At 45.0% G+C, this 22,727-nt stretch overlaps 1 protein-coding gene across 1 annotated transcript in view; it reads right to left on the reverse strand.

The window, feature by feature from the left end:
• Positions 1-17,059, reverse strand: part of CMTM8 (CKLF like MARVEL transmembrane domain containing 8) — a 34,035-nt gene extending 16,976 nt beyond the window's left edge. The window contains exon 1 of the mRNA XM_035129927.3: positions 16,719-17,059. Within this exon, the coding sequence (XP_034985818.1) occupies positions 16,719-16,904 (186 nt within the window). The 5' untranslated portion in view covers positions 16,905-17,059. The remainder of the gene's footprint in view (positions 1-16,718) is intronic.
• Positions 17,060-22,727: the final 5,668 nt, after the last annotated feature.

Below are 22,727 nucleotides of genomic sequence, written 5' to 3' on the forward strand. Positions count from 1 at the left end.
CTTTCATCTGTCCAGAGTCTCCCAAAGTTTAGCTTTGTTTAATGCCACAGAGTTCTTGTATATTTTGAGAGGAACAAACACTTTTTCCCATCCGCTTTCCCAGCACTGTTTGTCGTTTTATTGCACAGTCCTTGGAGAGGTAAAACGCATTCCTTTCAGGTCAAAAGAGGAGCCATAATTGAGGCCTGTGCACAGAACTCTCTCTCTTGATACACACCCACACAGGATTCTCTGTTTCTTTTTTCAGTTTCAATCCCACCAGAGGGTGCTCAAGGTGGCTGACCACAGAAAAAGAGAGACCAAAATACCAAGCGAGAGTTAAACACCTAAAATCAGACAGGTAGAAAAATCCATAACAACAGCCATCAAGCAATCTGCTTGAACAAATGGCAACGTATTGACAGCGGCCAAAACACCATTCATTCATTCATTCATTCAGCTTTTTATAAGGTCAGGTGTCTGCCTGCCTCCATAAATACATATTTGCTTCGCAGAACAAGCGGTGGCTGCCAGGGCCGAATAATACCGGTCCTACATTGGTTCCCAGTATGCTTCCGAGCACAATTCAAAGTGTTGGTGCTGACCTTTACAGCCCTGAACAGCCTTGGCCCAGTGTCTCCACCCCCATCGTTCAGCCCGGACACTGAGGTCCAGGTCCAAGGGCCTTCTGGCGGTTCCCTCACTGCAAGAAGTGAGGTTGCAGGGACTCGGGCAGAGGGCCTTCATGGTAGTCATGCCCGCCCTGTGGAGCACCCTCCCATCAGATGTCAAAGAAATAAACAACTACCTGACTTTTAGAAGACATCTGAAGGCAGCCCTGTTTAGGGAAGTTTTAAATGTTTGATATTTTACTGTGCTTAATGTTTTAATTGCTGGAAGCTGCCCAGAATGGCTGGAGCAATCCTGTTAGATAGGTGGAATATTAATAATAACGCACCCACAAAAAGTTACGTTCTCCACAGCCTGCCCAAAAGCTGTTTGGTAAACTGGGGAAATGTAATTTTGTCAAGAGAGAATGGTGCACAAATGGGGAGGTGTGCCTATATGAATGTCTATGATATTACCCCCCCCCCAACACCAGTTCAAGCCCCACCCAGCACCACATATGGCTTCACAGAATGAAACGGTTGCCCACCCCTATTCCACTCCCATGAACAACATAACACTGGTGGATGAGCTTCTTAGAACTTTAATCGGCTAGACGCCCTGTTTCACTGGACATCCTGTTCAGCCAAGGAGATCTGCAAAGCAGCACATATCCTCCTTTGGTTTCCCTGTGTTACACTGTTCATGTGAGGAGTAAAATGCATAAGGGAGCTAGCGACAACACCCCAAACCAGCTCTTAAGCAGAATAACATCATAATTTAGTTCCAACCTGAACACGTCGTAAATTAGCATTGTTGTTTGTATGGAAATGCTTTGTAATTGCTTCCAGCGGACCTTGTGAAAACTTACGAGCTAAAGAAGTGCCACATCAGAGCAGGTTCCCAGTGCCGAGATACGGGAAATTGCCAAAGGAAAGCAAGGCAAGAGAATCTAAAGGCAATTCCATTGACTGCAGGACCTGCAGACCTTTTCTGGCATTTAAAAGCCACTATATGTCAAGACTGTCAAGTCCAATATTGTTCAGCACAGTACACTATGCAGAGCCTGAATTATTTCTTCTCTTATCCCACAGTTATTGTGAGTGTTGAGTGTGTGGAGGTTTTTTTTGGGGGGGGAGAGGGAGAGGCACTTGCTCAACCTGTACTTGCTCAAAATCAGTGCTCACCACCTCTGCATATAGTTTAGACCAGTGTTTCTCAACCTTGTGCCTCCAGCTGTTTTCGGACTACAATCCCCATCATTCCTGACCACTCGTCTTGCTAGCTAGGGATGATGGGAGTTGTAGTCCCAAAACATCTGGAGGCACAAGGTTGGGAAACACTGGTTTAGACAGCCAAGCTCACAAACCGTGGCATACAAATATTTTCTGTTGTGAAGTGGTGTTGGGAGGTGCAGTCTAAAATAAAGAAATAGCATTGCTGGAAAAGGGTGGGTTTTTTTATTGCCCAGCCCGTTTTCTTTCCACCAACAATCTCAGGTGCCAAAGATGCTTATACAGTATAACTGCTGGCGGAAATATCAACATGGTAGGGGGAGTGAAGATTTCTTTTTTTCACCGTGTTGCAGTTCCAAATCCAGAATAAGAAGTTTGAGTTCTTGTTACATTTAATCTCCCTGTAGTGCGGGACTGGGGAACATCTGACCCGTGGACTAAATGTAGCCTTGCCACACACACACACACACACACACACACACACACACACACACACACACCACCTGATGTCACAAAAGACACCAGGTGTGGGGAAGGCAAGGGTGGGATTTCAAAGCTCCCAGTTGCTCCACTGATCAAGAAAGGCATGCTGTTGCCTCCAACCTCACTTCCTGCTTCTTCTTTGAACTGTACAGGGGTTTTTATGACAAACAGACACAAGTCAACTCACAGGAGGTTTCCTCTAGCAATACAGTACAGCTCAGATGGTACATGAGGCAACATGGTGCCTCTTTGCTGGTCTCGGGCATTTCATCTGCCTCATCTGGATTGGGGCCTGAAAGACCAAGGAAAAGTTGTTGTTGCAGAAGGTTAAGTTGTAATTACCGTAAGCACAGTTTGTGATTACAGCGTTGCAAAATATATTTGCATTTGTGTTAAGGCATCAGCCTTCACTTCCCATTTCCTGACTATGTGGATCTTTGCCAGAGATGGTCCATCAGGGTTTTCTCTAATCATTGCACTGAAATTGCTATGCTGATCCAATAGGATTTAGTTATACCAACTATGACCAAAAACCCACCCCTTTTTTTTTAAAAAAAGTGTGCTTTTGCATTAACCACCATGCAAACGTCACCTGCCTTCCCAAGTCATGGCAGGAGGACAACCGCTATCTCCCCACTATTTCCAGTGAGCAGATGCAAGGATTTCCCCCATTTCCAACCTTTAAAGCTTTCAAAGGTAAACCAGGTTTTGGGGAACATTTGGAAGTCCACAAGGTGTGTTGGCCATAGTACCTCTGAAATATTTAGGGGAGCTTTAGAACACGGGGGTCTCTTTCCCTCATGACCCCATCTTTCCTGGAACTCAGACTCTACTGTACATTCCTGAGGAAGGTTTGGAACAGCCATGAGAAAGGGCACCTCCCCTATTTCATCTCTCCTCATTAAGTTTTTCTTATGTTCTGATGCAGCAAAGTAATGCTTATGTTACTATTTCAATTTGAAACCATGAAAATTTATCTGCTTGATTATTTTCTGATCTAGCTTCTGCACCAAAGAGGCCCAAAATTGTGAAAATAAGAACTGAATTCTACAAGTTTTAGAAACCAAGGACACAATTCATGCAAAGTTAAAAGCCCTTTTTTAAGCCTGTGGAAAATTGAAGGATGTGCTTAATGCTTTGCTGAAACCACAAGGTCTTAGAAGTGCTTAACTTTCCCTAGGTAAATTTTTCTAATTTATTTTGCCATTTTTACTGTTTTGCCTAATTTATCCTACTGCTAGGAAGACCCAATGCAGTGGTACCTCTGGTTAAGAACTAATTCGTTCCGGAGGTCCATTCTTAACCTGAAACTGTTCTTAACCTGAGGTTCATTCTTAACCTGAAACTGTTCTTAACCTTAACCTGTTCTTAACCGGAGGTCCATTCTTAACCTGAAACTGTTCTTAACCACTTTAGCTAATGGGGCTTCCTGCTGCTGCCCCGCTGCCGCCCCCACCCGATTTCTGCTCTCATCCTGAAGCAAAGTTCTTAACCTGAGGTACCATTTCTGGGTTAGCGGAGTCCGTAACCTGAAGCATTTGTAACCCGAGGTACCACTGTATGTTACATGAACACTGTGATCCTTTCAAACTGCTCAAAAACTGCTCCAGAAATTCCTATGGCTTCTGAGATCTTACCAAGCATTGAAACAGAAGACAGTACATAGTCATATCACCTCTGAAACTCTACTTCTTCACGTAATCTTATAAGGGGAACATAAATGCCAACATGTAACTAACTTAAAGAATTTGGCTTCATTAATCACTTGTGAGTGATGAAGTGAGTTTTGACTGGTCTCAACAATGGCACTTTCTAAAGCGGGGCCATTACCTCCCAGAGATTATCTTGCTCTGCAAATATTTGCCCCTACAGCCCTTTTCCGCCGGACAAAAAGACAGGCCAGTGGGTTTTGCACAATGCGTCTGGTCATGTCTGATGATAACCAGATTCTAGAAATAAATCCCCAACAAGCTCATTAAAGTATTGTGTGACCCACTGCATATTGTCTGGTTTGATCATTCCCAACAGGTGAAAGAATCAATGACTTCTTGCTCTTAGACATTTCTACTATTAAGAGAAAGGGAAAATAAGCTTTAGACATGCATCAATTGATATAATCTGTAATGGCAATTTGTCCTTATAAAAATGGGGATGGCAGTCGGAGGGCAGCCCCCTCTTTCTGCCGCCACCTTCTCTCTTCTTCTCTCTCAATCCCTATCTCACCATTTTCATCGCGCCTTGCCACCCCAGCAAAACTACCCCTCTACCCCTTTTATATAAAATATCATGGGGTTAACAGCTGATATTTTATAAACAGGAAGGCAAAGACTCAGCACACTGGGACCTTTACTCTTTTTGACTGATTCTCCGTGTCCTTAGTACTCTAAATACTTTGACACATCTGCTACTAACTCTAGGGTTGTTAGGCCCTCTGGTCTCGCTTTGTAATAGCATTTTGCTCCCTATCCCATCATTTTCCATGCAGACGATCTGCTGACTATGGGCAAGACTTTAGTGTTTTTAATGAAGTGGGCTCTGGCCCATGGAAGCCCATCCTACAAGATTTTTTTAAATATAAATTTCCAGGTGTCAAAAGACTTCCTGTGCTTTTGTTGCATATCATAATTGTTACCCACTGGAATAATGAATTTGTATCCAGTCGTTATTGTAGAACAACATTGCCTTAAAGGTAAAGGGACCCCTGACCATTAGGTCCAGTCGTGACTGACTCTGGGGTTGCAGCACTCATCTCGATTTATTGGCCGTGGGAGCCGGCGTACAGCTTCCAGGTCATGTGGCCAGCATGACAAAGCCGCTTCTGGCGAACCCGAACAGCACACGGAAATGCTGTTTACCTTCCCGCTGTACAAGTGCAAGTGTATCTACTTGAACTTTGACGTGCTTTCGAACTGCTAGGTTGGCAGGAGCAGGGACCAACCAATGGGAGCTCACCCCATCGCAGGGATTCGAACCGCCGATAGGTGAAAGAGTTAGGGCACACAGCTCATGATGCTATTTTGCATTTGTATGTACAAATTTATATGCATAGTTACCTCTGGTACCTATGCATTTACTGCACAGGTAGATAGCTGGAATCTCACAAACACTGTGCACTTTGAAGCAATTTGTAATAATAATAATAATAATAATAATAATAATAATAATAATAATTTGCATGTACAAAACAAAATTTTAAGTACAACTTTATATGCATAGGTACCTCTGGTACATTTAATGCATTTACTGCATTAAATCTAATCAACACTGTGCAGTTGCAGCAAATAATAATAATAATAATAATAATAATAATAATAATAATAATAATTACAAGAAGGCACAGAAAGGGCCAAGAGATCTAGCTACTTTATATGCCCCGTGCTTATGAGTATCTCTAAAGAGCTAGGTAGGTTTTACCTTTGGCTAAAATGTCTTGATTAATCAGCAGATAGGAATTCAGAAACGTCTTTCTCAGGGATCCAAGACAAGGAGCAACTTTGTGAGATTTGTAACCTTAACTGCTGTACAATTCACTTGACTGAGCAAGTTATGCACACAGTTATACAAGTACAGTTATACGTAGCAACATGTTTTGCGGTTATGTGTCCTTTAATAATTAAACTAGTCATTCACAATTATATGGCACCGATTGTTCAATAGACGGCTTGAGGAGGGGGCCCCTTCGCAAACAATCACAGGTGCCGATTCACAAAATGTATTAAGAACAACTGTTCATTTATTTCTGCTTTCTGTCTCTATGGTCTCAAGTCATGCGTATCGAAGGATGGATTATCCATCACACTGACATTTGCTAGTTTCAGATATAGCAACCTCTACCTGCATATGACTGAAGCCGAAAACTAAATAGGAAGAATACTTTAAGACTACACATTTACTTAGGAGCAGGGCTTAAATTTTCAGCCGAAACTCACTTGAACCGAGTCCCCGCACCTCTCAGGTGGGCGCCATTGCTATTTTAAGAGAACAAGGGAAGCATTCATGGTGAGTTCCAGCATGTCTTTTCCCAGAAAAAATAGCACTGCTTAGGAGTAAATCTCACTGAACACACTGGGGCTTACCTTTAAGTAAGCTTGCATAGGTTTGCGCTGCAAGTCAGGGGTTGTTCACACGCACTTTTTTTTTAAAGACCAGAGAATTTCCTCCATATGAGCACTGAGTACACATTGCTGGCTTGGTGTTTTTTGTTTCATTAGCTCTTCATTCAATCCAAATCAATCTCTCCATCATTTTCTTGATGTGTCATTCCATGTGTCACCTTTCATTTTTTCTGTCTTTGACACCACCAATCCCCTGCTTTTATCACACACACACACCCAAAAAAAACACCCCACAATAAAGCACAGCAAATTATATTTCTCAAGGAAACATACTGGACAGTTGTAGGTCTGTCAGGAGACAGAGTTTAAAATAATGGTACATTTTCAAAGCAACCTATCATGTATGGACACACGCAAACAAAAACACAACATGGAACACGCTCACGTAGAGTTCTGATTACTGTATTCATTATGAAGAAAAGATAATAACCATGTAACTTCTTTTAAAAGACCACCCAATAGCCACCTTGTTAAGAAAAGAAACAAACAACTCAGACAAAATTTACAGATCTGCTACCTTTTGAAATTTGACTACACAGGGAATTTTACCTGAACAGGAAGAGTAGGTGCTGAGTCAAATATTCACGGAGTACTTCGCTCCCCTCCCCACTTTTAGTGTATATAAAACAAAGGTTTCTAAAATGAAGTGACCTTAAGTGTATAGGACAGATGCAATCAGGAGATCGATGTCCTCAAGACTCTGTTGCTAGATCTTCTTGGGAAGTAAAATCTGCAGTTGACATTCAGCAATAAAACTGGTTTGGAGGTGAAAAACTAGTATGGCTGAAACACTAGTTTCACTGCTGGAAGGTAAAGGTAAAGGGACCCCTGACCATTAGGTCCAGTCGTGAGCAACTCTGTGCTTGCGGCGCTCATCTCGCGTTATTGGCCGAGGGAGCCAGCGTACAGCTTCCAGGTCATGTGGCCAGCATGACTAAGCCACTTCTGGCGAACCGGAGCAGCACACGCAAACGCCGTTTACCTACCCACCGGAGCGGTACCTACCGTGTTTCCCCTTTTTTAAGCCGTAGTCATAAAGTAAGCCATGGCAGGATTTTTAAGATTTTAAAAATATAAGACATACCCCGAAAATAAGACATAGGTCTACCTGCAGGGTCGGCGCCCAGCAGCGACGGTGGGAACGGGGCCCGAGGACGCCTCTGGCCAAAACTTTAAGGGGGGGGGGGTGTCGGGAAGTTCCATTTGGCGGGGGGGAGTTGGAGGGAGGGAGACGCCTCTGACCAGGCTTGTTGCCTCATTTTTCTTTTCACGTTGTCTGTAAAATGGCAACCCCCGGTCCAAAGCAATTGATCCTCGCCTCCGTCGCTTTCCAGGGTGGTGGGAGGGGGGAAAGAAAGAGGGGAAAGGTGTCGGTGGGGAGAGAAAACGGCTGTTCTGTCATTAGAGATGTCGGCGCGATTGCTTCGCCCTGCCCTCAAGCCAGCTAAGCAGGAAAGAAAGGGGAGAGGACTTGCGCATTTTCTCTCCCCACCCACACCTTTTCCCTCTTTCTTTCCCACCACCCTGGAAGCTTCCTCGATCCGGTGCTGGGCACCGACCCAGCAGGCTGCTTCCTTGATCCGGCGACCTGCCGGGTCGGCGCTGATCAGCGCTGCGCGGAGCACCGGATTGAGGTGCCTGTCTGCAGAGTCAGCGCCCAGCAGCACCGTGCTGGATTGAGGAGGCGATGCTCCGTGCGGTGCTGCTGGACGCTAACTCTGCAGACTGGCTCCTCGACCCGGTGTTCCACGCAGCGCAGCAGCAGCAACAGCTGAGCGCAGCGCGCCGAGCCGGCCAGCGCCACCGTCGCGGATACAGGCATGTCCCCCACCAGCGCCAACGTGATACAGGCATGTCCCCCACCAGCGCCAGCCTCAGCAGCAACGCCAGCAGCAACGCCCGCATGGTGCAACTCAGCCCCACGGCAGCCCCTGCACTCCCGCTCCAGCCACCTGCGTGAGCCATGCTCTACAGCCTCGGCCCCCCGCTCAGCACCGCCAGCAGGTCCACCACGGCGTTGGGGGAGGAGGGACTTTTCTGCCTGTGCCATCCGTTCTCGGCTTGGTTTGCTTAGGGTCGCCTTTGTCATATGCCACCATTGTCGATGATGTCCTCCGGTTTCACAGAATTGTGGAATTGGAAGGGACAACAAAGGCCCTGCAATGGAGGAATATTGTGCCTCCAACTCCCCCCCCCCCGCCAAATGGAACTTCCTGACACCCCCCCACCTAAACTTTTGGCCAGAGGCGTCCTCCTTGCTATGCGCCCTGAGCCAGCGGGACCCAGCAGCAGTAATGCTGGCCGCGGTAAGGAGGGGTACTTACAGTAATAATAATTTTTTTTAAAAAAAAGACACCCCCTGAAAATAAGCCATAGGCTTATTTTCTTGAGTAAAATAAATATAAGACGGTGTCTTAAAATGTGGGAAACACGCTATTTATCTACTTGCACTTTGAGGTGCTTTCGAACTGCTAGGTTGGCTGGAGCTGGGACCGAGCAACAGGAGCTCACCCTGTCATGGGGATTCAAACCGCTGACCTTCTGATCGACAAGCCCTAGGCTCTGTGGTTTAACCCACAGCGCCACCGAGTTGCAGCTATTTGCAGCTATTTGCCCTTTTGTGCCAAGTGAAATAGTTCAGTTGCCCTCATGCACCCCCCCTAGAGAGGTCCACAAAAACCAGACAGGCCAGGATTTGCAAAAGGCACATAATTTCACACAAAATGCCATTAAATATTTCCCCTTTTGAGATAAGAAAAATTTGTCTCAAAATTCCACATTAAAAAGTGTAGTACATGGAACTCCAATGCAATCATTGGCAAGAAATTAGTCAATCTGCAGCCTCAGCTTCTGCTTTTTCCTGTAACAATTCTACAGTCAGGTTCTGGTAGCCTCTGAACATTCAGCTTACTAGTAAAATGTGTGTCCTCTCAAACGTCCTGTCAAGAAAGTAAACACATGGACCACATCCTTGGCAACCTGAACATTCTGCAACAGGATCTGTAACAGCTTGGAAGTGTCTCATTATTTAATCATAAGATTACTGGAAAAACAAACATAATGCCTTATGAGGGCACCACCTGCATGACAGGAAAAAATAAACAAGGGAAGCTTTATGGGAACAGACAGAGGGATGGAGAGAGCTTGCCCTATGTATAGTATTCAAATCATTTACCCAAAAGGCCCCCAGAGTTTATTACAAAAATCAGGAGTAAAACAGTCCCTGCCCTCAGAATAATCCCTAGTTTGCGTTCAGTGGCAATGATCCAATTTTAAAATAAAACAAAATATTTTTACACTTAGCCAGTGTTAGAAACTCAGGTGTGTAAGCTAGGAGCCAAATGGCTCCATAAACCAGGGTTGCAGCCACCAAAACGGAATGCCTAGTTGCCATTTTGGGGCAAGGCTGCTCGAAAGCCATAGTGTCATAACCTCAGTTTAAGTATGCTTCAGTTTGAGTACTTTCAGTTTAGGTACTCCGCGGACCCATCTGGAATGGATTAATTCACTTTCCATTACTTTCAATGGGAAAGTTCGCTTCAGGTTAAGTACGCTTCAGGTTAAGTATGGCCTTCCTGAACCAATTACACTCATACTTCGGGTTAAGTACGCTTCAGGTTGAGTACTCCATGGACCCATCTGGAACGGATTAATGCACTTTTCATTACTTTCAATGGGAAAGTTTGCTTCAGGTTACGTACGCTTCAGTTTAAGTACTCCGCGGACCGTCTGGAACGGATTAATGCACTTTCCATTACTTTCAATCGGAAAGTTCGCTTCAGGTTAAGTACGCTTCAGGTTGAGTACAGACTTCTGGAACTAATTGTGTACTTAAACCGGCACTGTATTGAAAAACACGACTTTTGGGTTCCTGAAATTCATTCCAATTGTGCAGATAAAATATAACTGGTAGAATTCTACAGGATGGGGTATTAGTGTGTGAAAACAGTCCGGATCCAAGGATCCTCAGGTATGACACCTCCAGAAGGCAGGGATGCCCAGGCATCTTCACTTGGCCACGAGCGGCCAATAGCCAGGTGCAAAATGTAGCTGGCACCTGGCAAATTTCGAACACTGCTCTTAGCTCTATATTAACTTTCACTCTTTTAACAAAGAAGATAACAACATGTTTCTAAAGGTACAATAATGGCACCAAACAAAACACCACTCAAGGTCTTTTTTGGCACTCTCAGCAACATCTGATACCCCCCTTCCCCACCAACAGCCCTCCTGGGCTTTGAGAAGGTGGCATGAGGTCTCTAACAGGGTCCCAGAGTCGTCCTGTCTCTTTGCCAAAGTCTAGTTAGAACTTTTCCAGCTTTGGGAAGAAGGTAGGAGGGCTCTAGGCTCTCACACCTTCTTCCCTTTGGGCTTCACTCTCTTCCCCGTGCAATAAGGCACTATTTTAAAGGTGTACTTGACGAGGAAGAGGGACACGCACACACACACAGAGCCCCGGCTATGAATTCCATGTTGAAGTACTCTTGCAGCCCACTTGGTATGAAAAATTGGACCGGCAATGACCTAGAGGAATGGTGTTGCAGAAGGGAGCTTGGTGTATGGTTCCATCCTTTACAAGAGATAGGCAATAATTGCAAGAAAGAGCATAGTGAAGGTGACCATAAACACTGGCATGGAATCATAGAATTGTAGAGTTGGAAGGGACCACGAGGGCTATCTAGTCCAACCCCCTTCAATGCCAGATTCTTTTTTCCCAACTTGTGACTCGAACCCATGATCCTGAGTCACATGATCTATCAAATGAGCTATCTCAAAATTTCAGGGCAACTGTCCCTCTCATATGTCTGTAACTATTTTCTATTTTGCTGCAAGGAATCAAATGTGTGTTGTTGCTATTGTTATTATTTGTTGTTGTTGCCGTAATTATCATGGAGAATTTTTACCCATCCGTTTCCGATTATTTCCTTTGAAGCAGCTATGCGAAATAACCAAATCAGCGAAGATGGGACTCCTGCTCCAAAAGAATCCCACAGACTTAATCAAAATACTGCTAACAATTCCTATAGATTGCAGCCACTACGTGCTGCAAATATGAATAATAACTACCTGCAAACAACAACAACAACAGTTTTATGAAAGAAGAGGAAAGCAACTTTGAGAATTCAGCTGCAAGTTAGGAGAACGCTTTGAAGAAGACTGTTTTGGGGAATACAGTACAAAACAACAAAGCTTGGTATATGAACTATTTTAAAGGTGTACTTGATGAGGAAGAGGGACGGACACACACATGGACACACACACACAAACACACACAGCCCTGGCTATAAATACACCTTACAGCTAATAGCACATATTACAGTGCAATCCGGTTCATGGCTACTCAGAAGTAAATTCTATCAAGACTTGTTCCCTGGTTGCGTGGCATAAGAACTGCAGATTTAGTCAACATTTTGTAACAGAGTTCTTCACCCGCCCTATTCCCAAAGTTCTAAAATGCCTCTGTTTCCTATCAGACCGCTTTTGCTTGGAAGCCATGAGGAAGTGAGCTGAGCATTCCACCAATCCATTGTTTTATCTGCAAAGCCAACAGCAGCTTTCCACTCCCATGGCGTCAAGGTATATGTGATCAAGCAAACAGCCTATTTACATCATCAAAGCCAAACAGTCAAGTAGAACAATTCATAAAATGTATAAAGGAGGACTTGCAAAGAGAGAGGAGCAGAACAAAGGGTTTTTGGTCCCCTAATCATTAACCACTTAAAATTAATTTGTGCTAGGGGTGGGCACCCAAAACACACACACAGCACTCTTTCTAATGAGCTGAAGCACCAACGGTCAAGAACATAGCAGGAATGTTTCCGACTTTATATTTACATAGCCTGACTTAACTAGCTTATGGATCGCTGTTTGCAAATAACAGCATTTTCTGCTGTTTTGAATGTTTCTGTTTTGCGTAGCGAGGTGTCGGAAGTATTTGTTGAAAACATTCAAACAAAAAGCACCCTGGTCTCTCTAATAATTTTCAGGAACTTTGGCAGAACACAGCACTGAAGGCGTGGCAGCTAATAAGTGTGGCAAGAGAGAGAGCACTGCCTCTTGAGTACACTATGGAACAGGCTTTAGAAGAGAGGTTCTGGATGTGTAAATAAACAAAGGCCCAGGACAAAAACAGAACAGAACAGTTACTCCTTGATCTATGTGGGCAGATCTTCAGACTCACATGGCGTTCCCATGCAGTAACATTTCCCCCGCAGGAGCATTCTTGATACCATTGCAGATAAAATGCATTTATTTATTCTAAAGAAATAAAATATTGGGCTTTAAGCAGCCCTTTCAGGCATGCTGAAACCAAACCAAAAGTTATGCTGCCTTCAACGTGGTCCTCAAAAAAGATACTGTGCTTCAACCTTTTGCACCAACTAGGTAAAGGTAAAGGGACCCCTGACCATTAGGTCCAGTCGTGACCAATTCTGGGGTTGCGGCGCTCATCTCGTGTTATTGGCCAGCATGACAAAGCCGCTTCTGGAGAACCAGAGCAGCACACGGAAACGCCGTTTACCTTCCCGCTGTAGCGGCACCTATTTATCTACGTGCACTTTGACATGCTTTTGAACTGCTAGGTTGGCAGGAGCTGGGACTGAGCAATGGGAGCTCACCCCATTGCGGGGATTCGAACCGCCAACCTTCTGATTGGCAAGCCCTAGGCTCTGTGGTTTAACCCACAGCGCCACCCGCGTCACCAACTGCTTTAGTGCAAAACAAAGCCAGAGTTTCAAACACCTTCCCAGCAGCGAAGGTAATTAGCACTTGAAAAAGATGAAAAATCAGCAATAATAAAATTAGAGTTACCTGCAAATCCCATGAACCTTTCAAGAAGAATTATTTTATTTCAGGATGCATTTTTTTTTAGTTTGTGTATCAGATGATGTGCTTTGGTTGCTGCTATTTTTATCAATGTGTTTTCAGGATATTTATCAATGCAATCTGAGGGCTGTTTCATTTTGTTTCAGTTGCTTAAACCATGTATGCCATCTTGGGTATATCTGTACAGTGCTAGAACTGAGAATGAGACTGACTCGATCCAGAAAAGAAAGAAATGCCCTTGAGTAATAGGATTGCTGATCTTTGGATAGGAACAGAATCCATTCTGGTGCAATGGGACATCGTGATGGAAACCAGGGTGCATGGAAACACCATTTATCTTTCCGCCGCAGTGGTACCTATTTATTATTTGCACTGGTGTGCTTTCGAACTGCTAGATTGGCAGGATTTGGGACAGAGCAACAGGAGCTCACCCCGTCGTGGGGATTTGAACCGCCAACCTCCAAGCCCAAGAGGCTCAGTGGATTAGATCACAGTACTATATAATATTATACGACACTACTATAAAAATACAGGATGGACGTATAGACACAACCTTATACCGAAAACCAACTGACCGACAAACATATCTACATGCTTCTAGCTAACATACCAAACAATCCATCGTATACAGCCAGGCCCTACGCTACAACCGCATCCTTTCCAACTCTACAGACAGAGAATCTCACCTAAGAGATCTACAGCAAACCTTTTTAGAACTAAAATATCCACCTGATGAAGTTAAACAACAGATCAACAGAGCCAGACTGATACCTAGAGAGAACCTGCTGCAAGACAGACCTCAAAAAAGAAAATAACAGAACACCACTAGTTATCACATACAGCTCCCAAGTTAAAACAGTACAATGAATCATCAGAGATCTACAACCTCTCCTGGACAATGACAGCTCTCTTTCTCAAGCTCTGGGAGGAAGACCTTTCATTGCCTACAGACAACCACCCAATCTTAAACAACTCCTCACCCACAATAATACAACCACCAGACTTAACATGGACACTGGTACCAGAGCCTGCAATAAACCCAGATGTCAACTTTGCTGCCACATACACCCGGACAACACCATTACAGGCCCCAACAACATCCAACATACCATCTCAGGACTATTTAATTGCTCATCTTCTAACATTGTGTATGCCATCAAATGCCAACAGTGCCCTTCAGCTCTCTATATTGGACAAACAGGCCAAACCCTACGCCAAAGGATAAATGGACACAAATCTGACATCAGGAACCACAAGACAGAGAAACCAGTAGGAGAACACTTAAATCTCCCAGGACATTCTATACAAGATCTCAAAGCAGCTGTTTTATTACAGAAAAATTTCAGAAACAGACTGGAAAGAGAAGTTGCTGAATTGCAACTTATCACCAAGCTTAAAACCATGGAGCCACCTGGAATGAACAAAGACATAGGATTCTTATCCCATTATACATGATCAAGCTTTCCTTAGCACCTCAGCCCTTGCCCCCCCCCCCGCAAGACCAATTGCAGTCATTAACAGTCGTTAACAGTCATCAGCAGGTTTACCACTCCTATCAGCCCATCACCCATTCCCATCACCCCACCCTCTGAATATACATAAGGGTCTGGTGACTTCTGTTTCAGTGTATCTGAAGAAGTGTGCATGCACACGAAAGCTCATACCAAAATAAAAACTTAGTTGGTCTTTAAGGTGCTACTGAAGGAATTTTTTTATCTTGATAATGGGAGTTGTTCAAGACACCTCTGGGCTCCCATCTCTGGGCTCCCCTACAGCACACATTCTTGGGAGTGGATATCTAGGCTGTTAGGCACATTCCTGAGCAGCTTTCTTCCTCTTCACTACAAAGGCTTAACAGAATGCCATTCTGACCATCGGTACTGAAGTGCTTACAGGAGATAAAACTGTTGTGAATGTGCCCAGCCAGCCCAGCTTGAGTTATTCAGGATTCACCTGACTCCAGGATTCTAATCTTGCCTCAGGTGACCTATTAAGGGAAACAATAACCTGCCCAGCCTACAACCACTTTAGCACCTCCATTTCAGCAACAACAAAAAAACAACCAGAGGAAATGGCCTGAAGAAGCTTCCGAAAAAGCCTATTATTCAGATAGCTGGGGAAAATGAGCCCCCTCCCCTTACTCCAGGGCATAGGTTCTTTGTATAACTCTCTGCTGCCCAAGTGATCTGTCAGGCTCGAATGAATTTGCAACAAGTTGGGAAAGATGTGTTAAGAACCTTCAGTGGAGAACAAGCACAGAGCAAAAGCTCAGGTAAGAAACAGAAATGGGGAGACGAAACTGTTCTTTGGTAGATTTGAAAGCAACCGTCTGTATTACTCCTGTATCTTCCAGATATCTCATAACAAAATTAAGGAATTGAGGTCCCTTAGTAGTTAAAATGATCCTGCTCCTTCTCCCACCCCTGCATTCTTCTAGTTCTTCCCTTTAGGAGGTTGCTCACAACAAAAAGTTACAATGAATAAACACCCAGGGAGTCGTATCCTATTTCCACATCGCAAATGGTATCTCCAAACAAGCGTTACACCTGTTCAGTTATATCTAAATCAGTTCTTATTAATTGGTGCAGGGTTTTTTGACTAGCTAGCTTACAATGCTGAAGTCTTGGCACTCTTAAAGCAATGGGCGTGCCTCTGAGCATGTATAAAGTCATCTTCTTCTCTCTTCCCCATCCACTAAAAGCCACACACCTCGATAACTCAGTCGGCAGAGCATGAAACTCTTAATCTCAGGGTTATGGATTCGAGCCCCACATTGGGCGAAAATATTCCTGCGTTGCAGGGGGTTGGACTAGGATTCACACTTGGACTAGGATTCACACCTTCGCACTTGGATTCTATGAACTATTCCAAAGGAAGTGATGGATCTCTCTCCCTTGCACCCCAGCTTTATTTTATAAACACATCCCGTTCCAAAACACTCCTGGGACGGAGCCAATTCCATGCGAGAGAGGCTTCAGATATTTGATTTTATTGCATTTTCTACTTTACACCTGCCCTGGGGGCGGGAGGGAGGGAAGAGTTCTGCATTGGCGCTAGAAGAATGAAGTGGCAACATCAGGAAGCATTTGGACACATGTTTGTAACAGGAGCGGAAACCTAATTATAATAATTATTTTTTAATTGTATTAAATTTAATAATTTGGATATATTTGTTTTAATTTGGGAAACTAATAAAAATATTTTTTTTTTAAAGAGAGAGAGATGCACTGGCGAAGGGGATGTGGACAAAAAGAAGAGCGGAAATCGCAACCGTGTCTACTCGGAAGTAAGCGCTATTGAATTCAATGGGGCTCCCTCCCGGATAAACGGGGAGCTCCGGGTTGTGCAGCCAAAGATCGGCCCCAGCGAGTGCGGGCTGTGGCGGCAGCAGCTCCTCCTGCGCGGCGCACGTTTCCTCGGGAGCAAGCGAGACGCGCTGCGCTGCTGCTGCTGCTCCTCCGCTTGGGCTACTTACAATCTCGGCCACCATGAGGATCCCGGGCAGCGTCCTCAGGAACTCGCGGTCGTAGGCGAGCGTGCTGGAAGCGGACGACCAGTTGGCCGTGAAGGAGCTGCTGGCGGTGGTGGTGACGGTGTGCGAGCGCGAGCGCTCCTGCGCCGGGTGGCGGTGCGGCTCGTGGTTCGGCTGCTGCTGATCCATCGTCGCCTCGGCTCCCGGAGGAGGGCCGCTGCCCGAGCCAGGGCGCCGCCGCCGCTGCTCCCCGCAAAGTCAGGCCAGCCCGCTCCGGACTCGGTGCCGCCCGCTTTGCCCGCCTGAGGGGAATTGCGCGAGGCGGCGGCGGCGGCACTGCTCGGCAACAGCCCCGGGACGAAGCGCCTGAGGGGGAAGCGGCGGTTTTTGTGCGGCGCCTGTGAGGAAGCGCGTCGTCGGGACTCCAGGGGGCAGAGCTAAGGAGCTGGGCGCGCGGGGAGGGGGCGAGGCCTGAGGCAGCCAGGTCCCTGGAGGGGGGGCGTGGGGCGCGGGCTGGCTGGAAGGGAAGGAGACACCCGGTAGCGCGCGCGCGCCAAGCCCTGAACTGGCGTCCTCTGTTCGCCTCAAAGTTTTTGCCCCGACTTCTACGGGGCGAGCTCCCTTATGGAATATTTGAATCCACCCCCACCCCACCCCCCCAAAAAAGTTGATAAGCATTGCCATTCAAATTGTGTGTGTTGTGTGAGCCACATCTTTTGGGGCAGGGCTTACCTGGGGATAGTACCGGATTAAACCCTGTGGAGGCCCCCCTAGGTAGTCGAAATATTGTGGGCCCCGCCTGCAAATGGTCTCCTTTTTAAAATAAATTTATTTATTTGATTTTTCAGATTAAGATTTTACAGTCACATATCCAGCATACCACATAAAAACAAGTTACCAAATAATCTCATGGACCTCCCTCTTCCTCTTTGTGGAAGAGTTAATAGTTAATCATTTCCTCCTGCATCTTTTATGATAATCCAAAATCTTTTACCACTTCATTGTGTCCAAAATTCGCCATTAAACTACAAGTGACATTCCAATCCTACGATTGGATACAGTAAGTTATTTTTAGATACAGTAAGTTATAATTTTTATAACTTAAAATACAGTAAGTTTTTAAGATACAGTAAGTTATAATTCCCCCCTTCCTTATTAAAATTTTAAGCTTTCTGATTTCTGATTCTTCTGGTCATTTCTGCCATTTTGGCAAAGTCCATCAATTGATCTGCCTTTCTTCTCTGGTAGGGAGAAGAAAGATCTCTGGGCCAATAACATCCGCACAGCCGTGGTCACATACATAAATAATCTTTTCTGCTCCCTTGGGATTTTGGCACCCAGAATTCCTAAAAGAAGGGTTTCGGGTTGTTTTTTTAAAAAGAATATGTTATTTTAAACATTTTTTCCAGCTCATTATATATCATTTCCCAAAATTATTTTACTACCTTACATTCCCACCACATATGATAAAAGGTGCCTTCTTTTTCCTTGCATTTCCAGCATACATTTGACCCCGTTTTATCAATTTTTGCTAATTTACTAGGAGTTAAATATCAACGGTACATAATTTTCATATAATTTTCTTTCAACGTGTAATTTAAAATGCACAGCATGTTACCCGCAAATGATCTCCTAATACGTTTTTTATTTTTACCAAGCAACCATTTTAACTCACCAATTTTATTACACAATATTATTTTGATCCGTTTCGAGGGGCCCCTGAAAGGCATGGGGCCCATAGGCTGAAGCCTACTCTGCCTATTTGGTAATCTGGCACTGTCTGCCACCCCCCCACACCCGCCATATTTTATTCAAGTTGGCACCCCTGGCCTGACGTGGCAGGAAATGTTGCCCTTAGCCTGTCTGTTATTACCCTGTAACAAGAGCGGTTTAGGCCAGATCTTGACTGAGGGCCATTCAGTTCAATGGGACTTGCTTTTGAGGGGCTATGAAGGCCGCAGTCCTATGTGCATGCCACCCAACAATAAGTCCCACTGAAGCCACTTGGAGTTACAGTACTTCAAAGTAAAACGAAGAAATATTAAATTGTATAGATTTGGGGCTCGAACTTACAACCCCGAAACTGGGAGCCTCGTGCTCTACCGACTGAGCTTATAGAACCTCCCTGTAATGAGCAAAACCTAGCTAATATAAACATTATTTTTAAAGGGGCTTTCTCTCCCCCCCCAGATGGAGCTCAGCTCCAGCACCTCTTAGGTGGGCGTCATTGCCATTCTAAGAGAACAAGAGAGATGAGCTCCAAGACCTATTTTTCAAGAAAAATAGCACTGGTTAAAAAGCAGCGTAAACGGACTGTGCATTTCAGATGTGCACAAGCCATGCAGGAGTTTGCGCAGTTTAGCATGTGCTAGGGAAAGCAGAATGTCTAGAGATGCACTTGCAAAGTGCCTATTTTTGGTGACAGGATTAAAAGAATAACACAGCTGCTTCTTAGTGCCGTGTTTAAGTTTCACTTGGTTAATACTGTAGTACAATTCTGTATGCCCCACTGACTTCAATGGGATTTGTTTCTTGGTGCAAAGGTAGCTAACTCCTCATTTGGGGTATTGATGTGCTCTATGCCACTCTAGTGATTTTGGCAGCGGCAACCTTTAAAAAAAAAAAGTGCACACAATTCTGGGGTGGGCAAAGCACATCATCCTGATCTAGATACATGCATAATTTTAATTTACGCCGCCTTCCCATAGTTAAAACTATTCTCAAGGCAGATTACAACATGGTTTTTTTTCCATAATTACAAACTTACCTAAAGTAAAGGTAAAGGTAAAGGGACCCCTGACCATTAGGTCCAGTCGTGACCGACTCTGGGGTTGCGCGCTCATCTCGCATTATTGGCCGAGGGAGCCGGCGTATAGCTTCCAGGTCATGTGGCCAGCATGACAAAGCCGCTTCTGGCAAACCAGAGCAGCACATGGAAACGCTGTTTACCTTCCCGCTGTAGCGGTTCCTATTTATCTACTTGCATTTTGACGTGCTTTCGAACTGCTAGGTTGGCAGGAGCTGGGACCAAGCAACGGGAGCTCACCCCATCACAGGGATTCGAACCGCCGACCTTCTGATCAGCAAGCCCTAGGCTCTGTGGTTTAACCCACAGCGCCACCTGCGTCCCCTACACCTAAAGTAGTCATAAGCAATAAATAAAACAGCCAAAAGTACACAACCACATCAAACAATTTCCACATGAATCATAATCTAAAGATCTGAACAATATAAAAATGGGAACAACCCTGCTCTCCCAAAAACACCCCAACCCAAGAATCTGTTCAGCAACCTCAGCTTTTGTAGCTGGAGTCAGTCAGAGCCCAACCCTCCCGGGCCAGGTGAAAAAAGGCCTGCAAGGCAGGGAGCAGTTCTTCCAGGAAGACCACCTCTTCCTGGTCATAAGATTGAGCATTTGATTAGCTCAGAGGTGGCAATTATCCCCCACCCCTCCTCGCTCTCTGCCTGTGTGCTGATGACATCTGGTGTGCGCATGTGAGAGTGTGCGCATGATTGTAGAACAACCCAATCCACTTCTGGGTTGGCCAAGGGTTAATGCAGCACTTGCTTGGTAAACACTAACCACTTTTTAGGAACTGTCTGCAGCCTTTTTTTAAAAAAATCAGATTGTATTATTTTAAAAGAATCTGAACCATTTAGAACCTACTGTATTTAGTTTCTTTCTTTTGAAAGGTAGGTAGCACATTTCAGTATAAGAAACTGGAGCATGTTACAGGTAGGTAGCCGTGTTGGTCTGAGTCAAAGCATATCACTGGATCATATCACTGGCTTTTGAATATGCAAGTTTGAATGGTAGGGAGCACCCACATGCAAAACGACAACTGCGGACGTCATCATGTTTTGCATGAAAAACACACTTCCAAAGCCAGCAAAATAAGAGTATGTGCATGGCACACATGGTGGGAGAGAGTAAATGTCAAGGACTGACTATCCAGAAGGATTTCTGGTCGTAAGATTGCCCTGGCAAAGTTAATATGAATAACTAAGGCTTCTTTCTGATGTGGCAAATGCATTTTATAATTGTGGCAATTTTCACATGGGGATGCTGTAAGGCAAATGTGAAACATAAGGCAGCATGGAGCCTGCATAAAAGCGTTGATCCACAATTACATCTCAGGGCTAATCTACATTAAGTAACAAGCACACACACACACACAGTTGCAGTCCTTCATGGATTTACATTTTTGGAATACAGATAGAGGTCTGCATGGCTGTCAGTTTCATCACACCATGTCCCCTTTGCTTATTGGGGGCTAGCATATGATTGGGGAGGGTTAACACCTACCGTAGCTTTATCCCTGCCCATACTAATTGTGTGCATGGAGTCTTTAATGTGTGGACGGGTGGGCTGAACATGATTTTTCCTTGCCAGCATTCTGAAGTGGTACAGTGCCCCCAGGAGAGCTATGCCACATGCTTTTTCTAAATGTGTAGAGCCTGGCCTCAGTTTTGAAACCATTGGCAGGTGCAGACTGTTTTATTCCGATAGGCTTTTGGGAACTGACTGGTTTGCTTGTTTTTTAAGGAAAGGGCTTTTCATAGTGTGTGTGTGTGTTGTTGTTTTTTAACGGATTTGTTTTATGTTTTATTCCTATTACCGTTTAATTCCTTTTTAACAGTTTGTTTCTGTATGTTTTTAGTTTTATGCATTTTATCTACCTACATTGTTTTGCGTAAGCCGCCTTGAGTCTGGGGAAAAGGTGGGCTATAATAACAATAACAATTATATTAATTATCAATTATCAATTATATTAAACCCAGGTGGCGCTGTGGTTAAACCACTGAGCCTAGGGCTTGCTGATCAGAAGGTCGGCGGTTCGAATCCCTGTGACGGGGTGAGCTCCCGTTGCTTGGTCCCAGCTCCTGCCAACCTAGCAGTTCGAAAGCACATCAAAATGCAAGTAGATAAATAGGAACCGCTACAGCGGGAAGGTAAACGGCGTTTCCATGTGCTGCTCTGGTTCGCCAGAAGCAGCTTTGTCATGCTGGCCACATGACCTGGAAGCTATACGCCGGCTCCCTCGGCCAATAATGCGAGATGAGCGCGCAACCCCAGAGTCGGTCACGACTGGACCTAATGGTCAGGGGTCCCTTTACCTTTACCTTTACTGTTGTAAGAAGGGGGTTATGCTTCTTTGTGGCTGCTTGTTTTACATCTTCACCATACCAGACTTACTTTCTGGACCTTTAAATCAACATAGGAATCTGTGTTGCATAGGCCAACTATGCTTAAAGTTGGATCATTGCAACATTGGAAGGCATAGATCAGGGGTCAGCAAACATTTTCAGCAGGGGGCCAATCCACTGTCCCTCGGACCTTGTGGGGGGCCGTACTATATATACTTTTGGGGGGTGAACAAATTCCTATGCCCCACAAATAGCCCAGAGATGCATTTTAAATAAATGGACACATTCTACTCATGTAAAAACACCCTGATTCACGGACCGTCCACGGGCCAGATTTAGAAGGCGATTGGGCCAGATCTGGCCCTTGGGCCTTAGTTTGCCTACCCATGGCATAGATGATGCAGCGCGGACCTATTCATAGGCCTGTGCTCAGAGGCTTGGGCATCAACATGGCATGTGGATGTTGTCGATGCCAAGGGCCTAAGGCTGATAGGTGTGATCCTTCTCCTTGCATATGTAAGCACAGAAGTTAAGATTCTGTAAAAAGCCTCTGGACCATCTATTGCTTGCCGTCTATTCTGCATCTGTCCCCCTTAATGTCTAGGCATGCAATGCCGCACTCAGTATTTAAGATGAAGGAGCTAGGACCCGCACGTCCGATAACGAAGGGTTGGCTAACCAAAGATGTTGGAGAGCAATGCTCAGGGATCCTGGGAGCTGGCAGATGGAGCATTATGCAAGGTGGCATATAATCCCATTTTCAAAGTGTAGCTCAACCTCCTTGAGGTTTTTCCCGCCCCCTCTCGAGAATTTCATTGCAGAAGTAATGTGCTTCCCACAGTCTGTGCTTTGTGATTCGAGTGC

Source organism: Zootoca vivipara, chromosome 11, assembly GCF_965207765.1.
Source record: "Zootoca vivipara chromosome 11, rZooViv2.hap1.1, whole genome shotgun sequence".
NCBI lineage: Eukaryota > Metazoa > Chordata > Lepidosauria > Squamata > Lacertidae > Zootoca > Zootoca vivipara.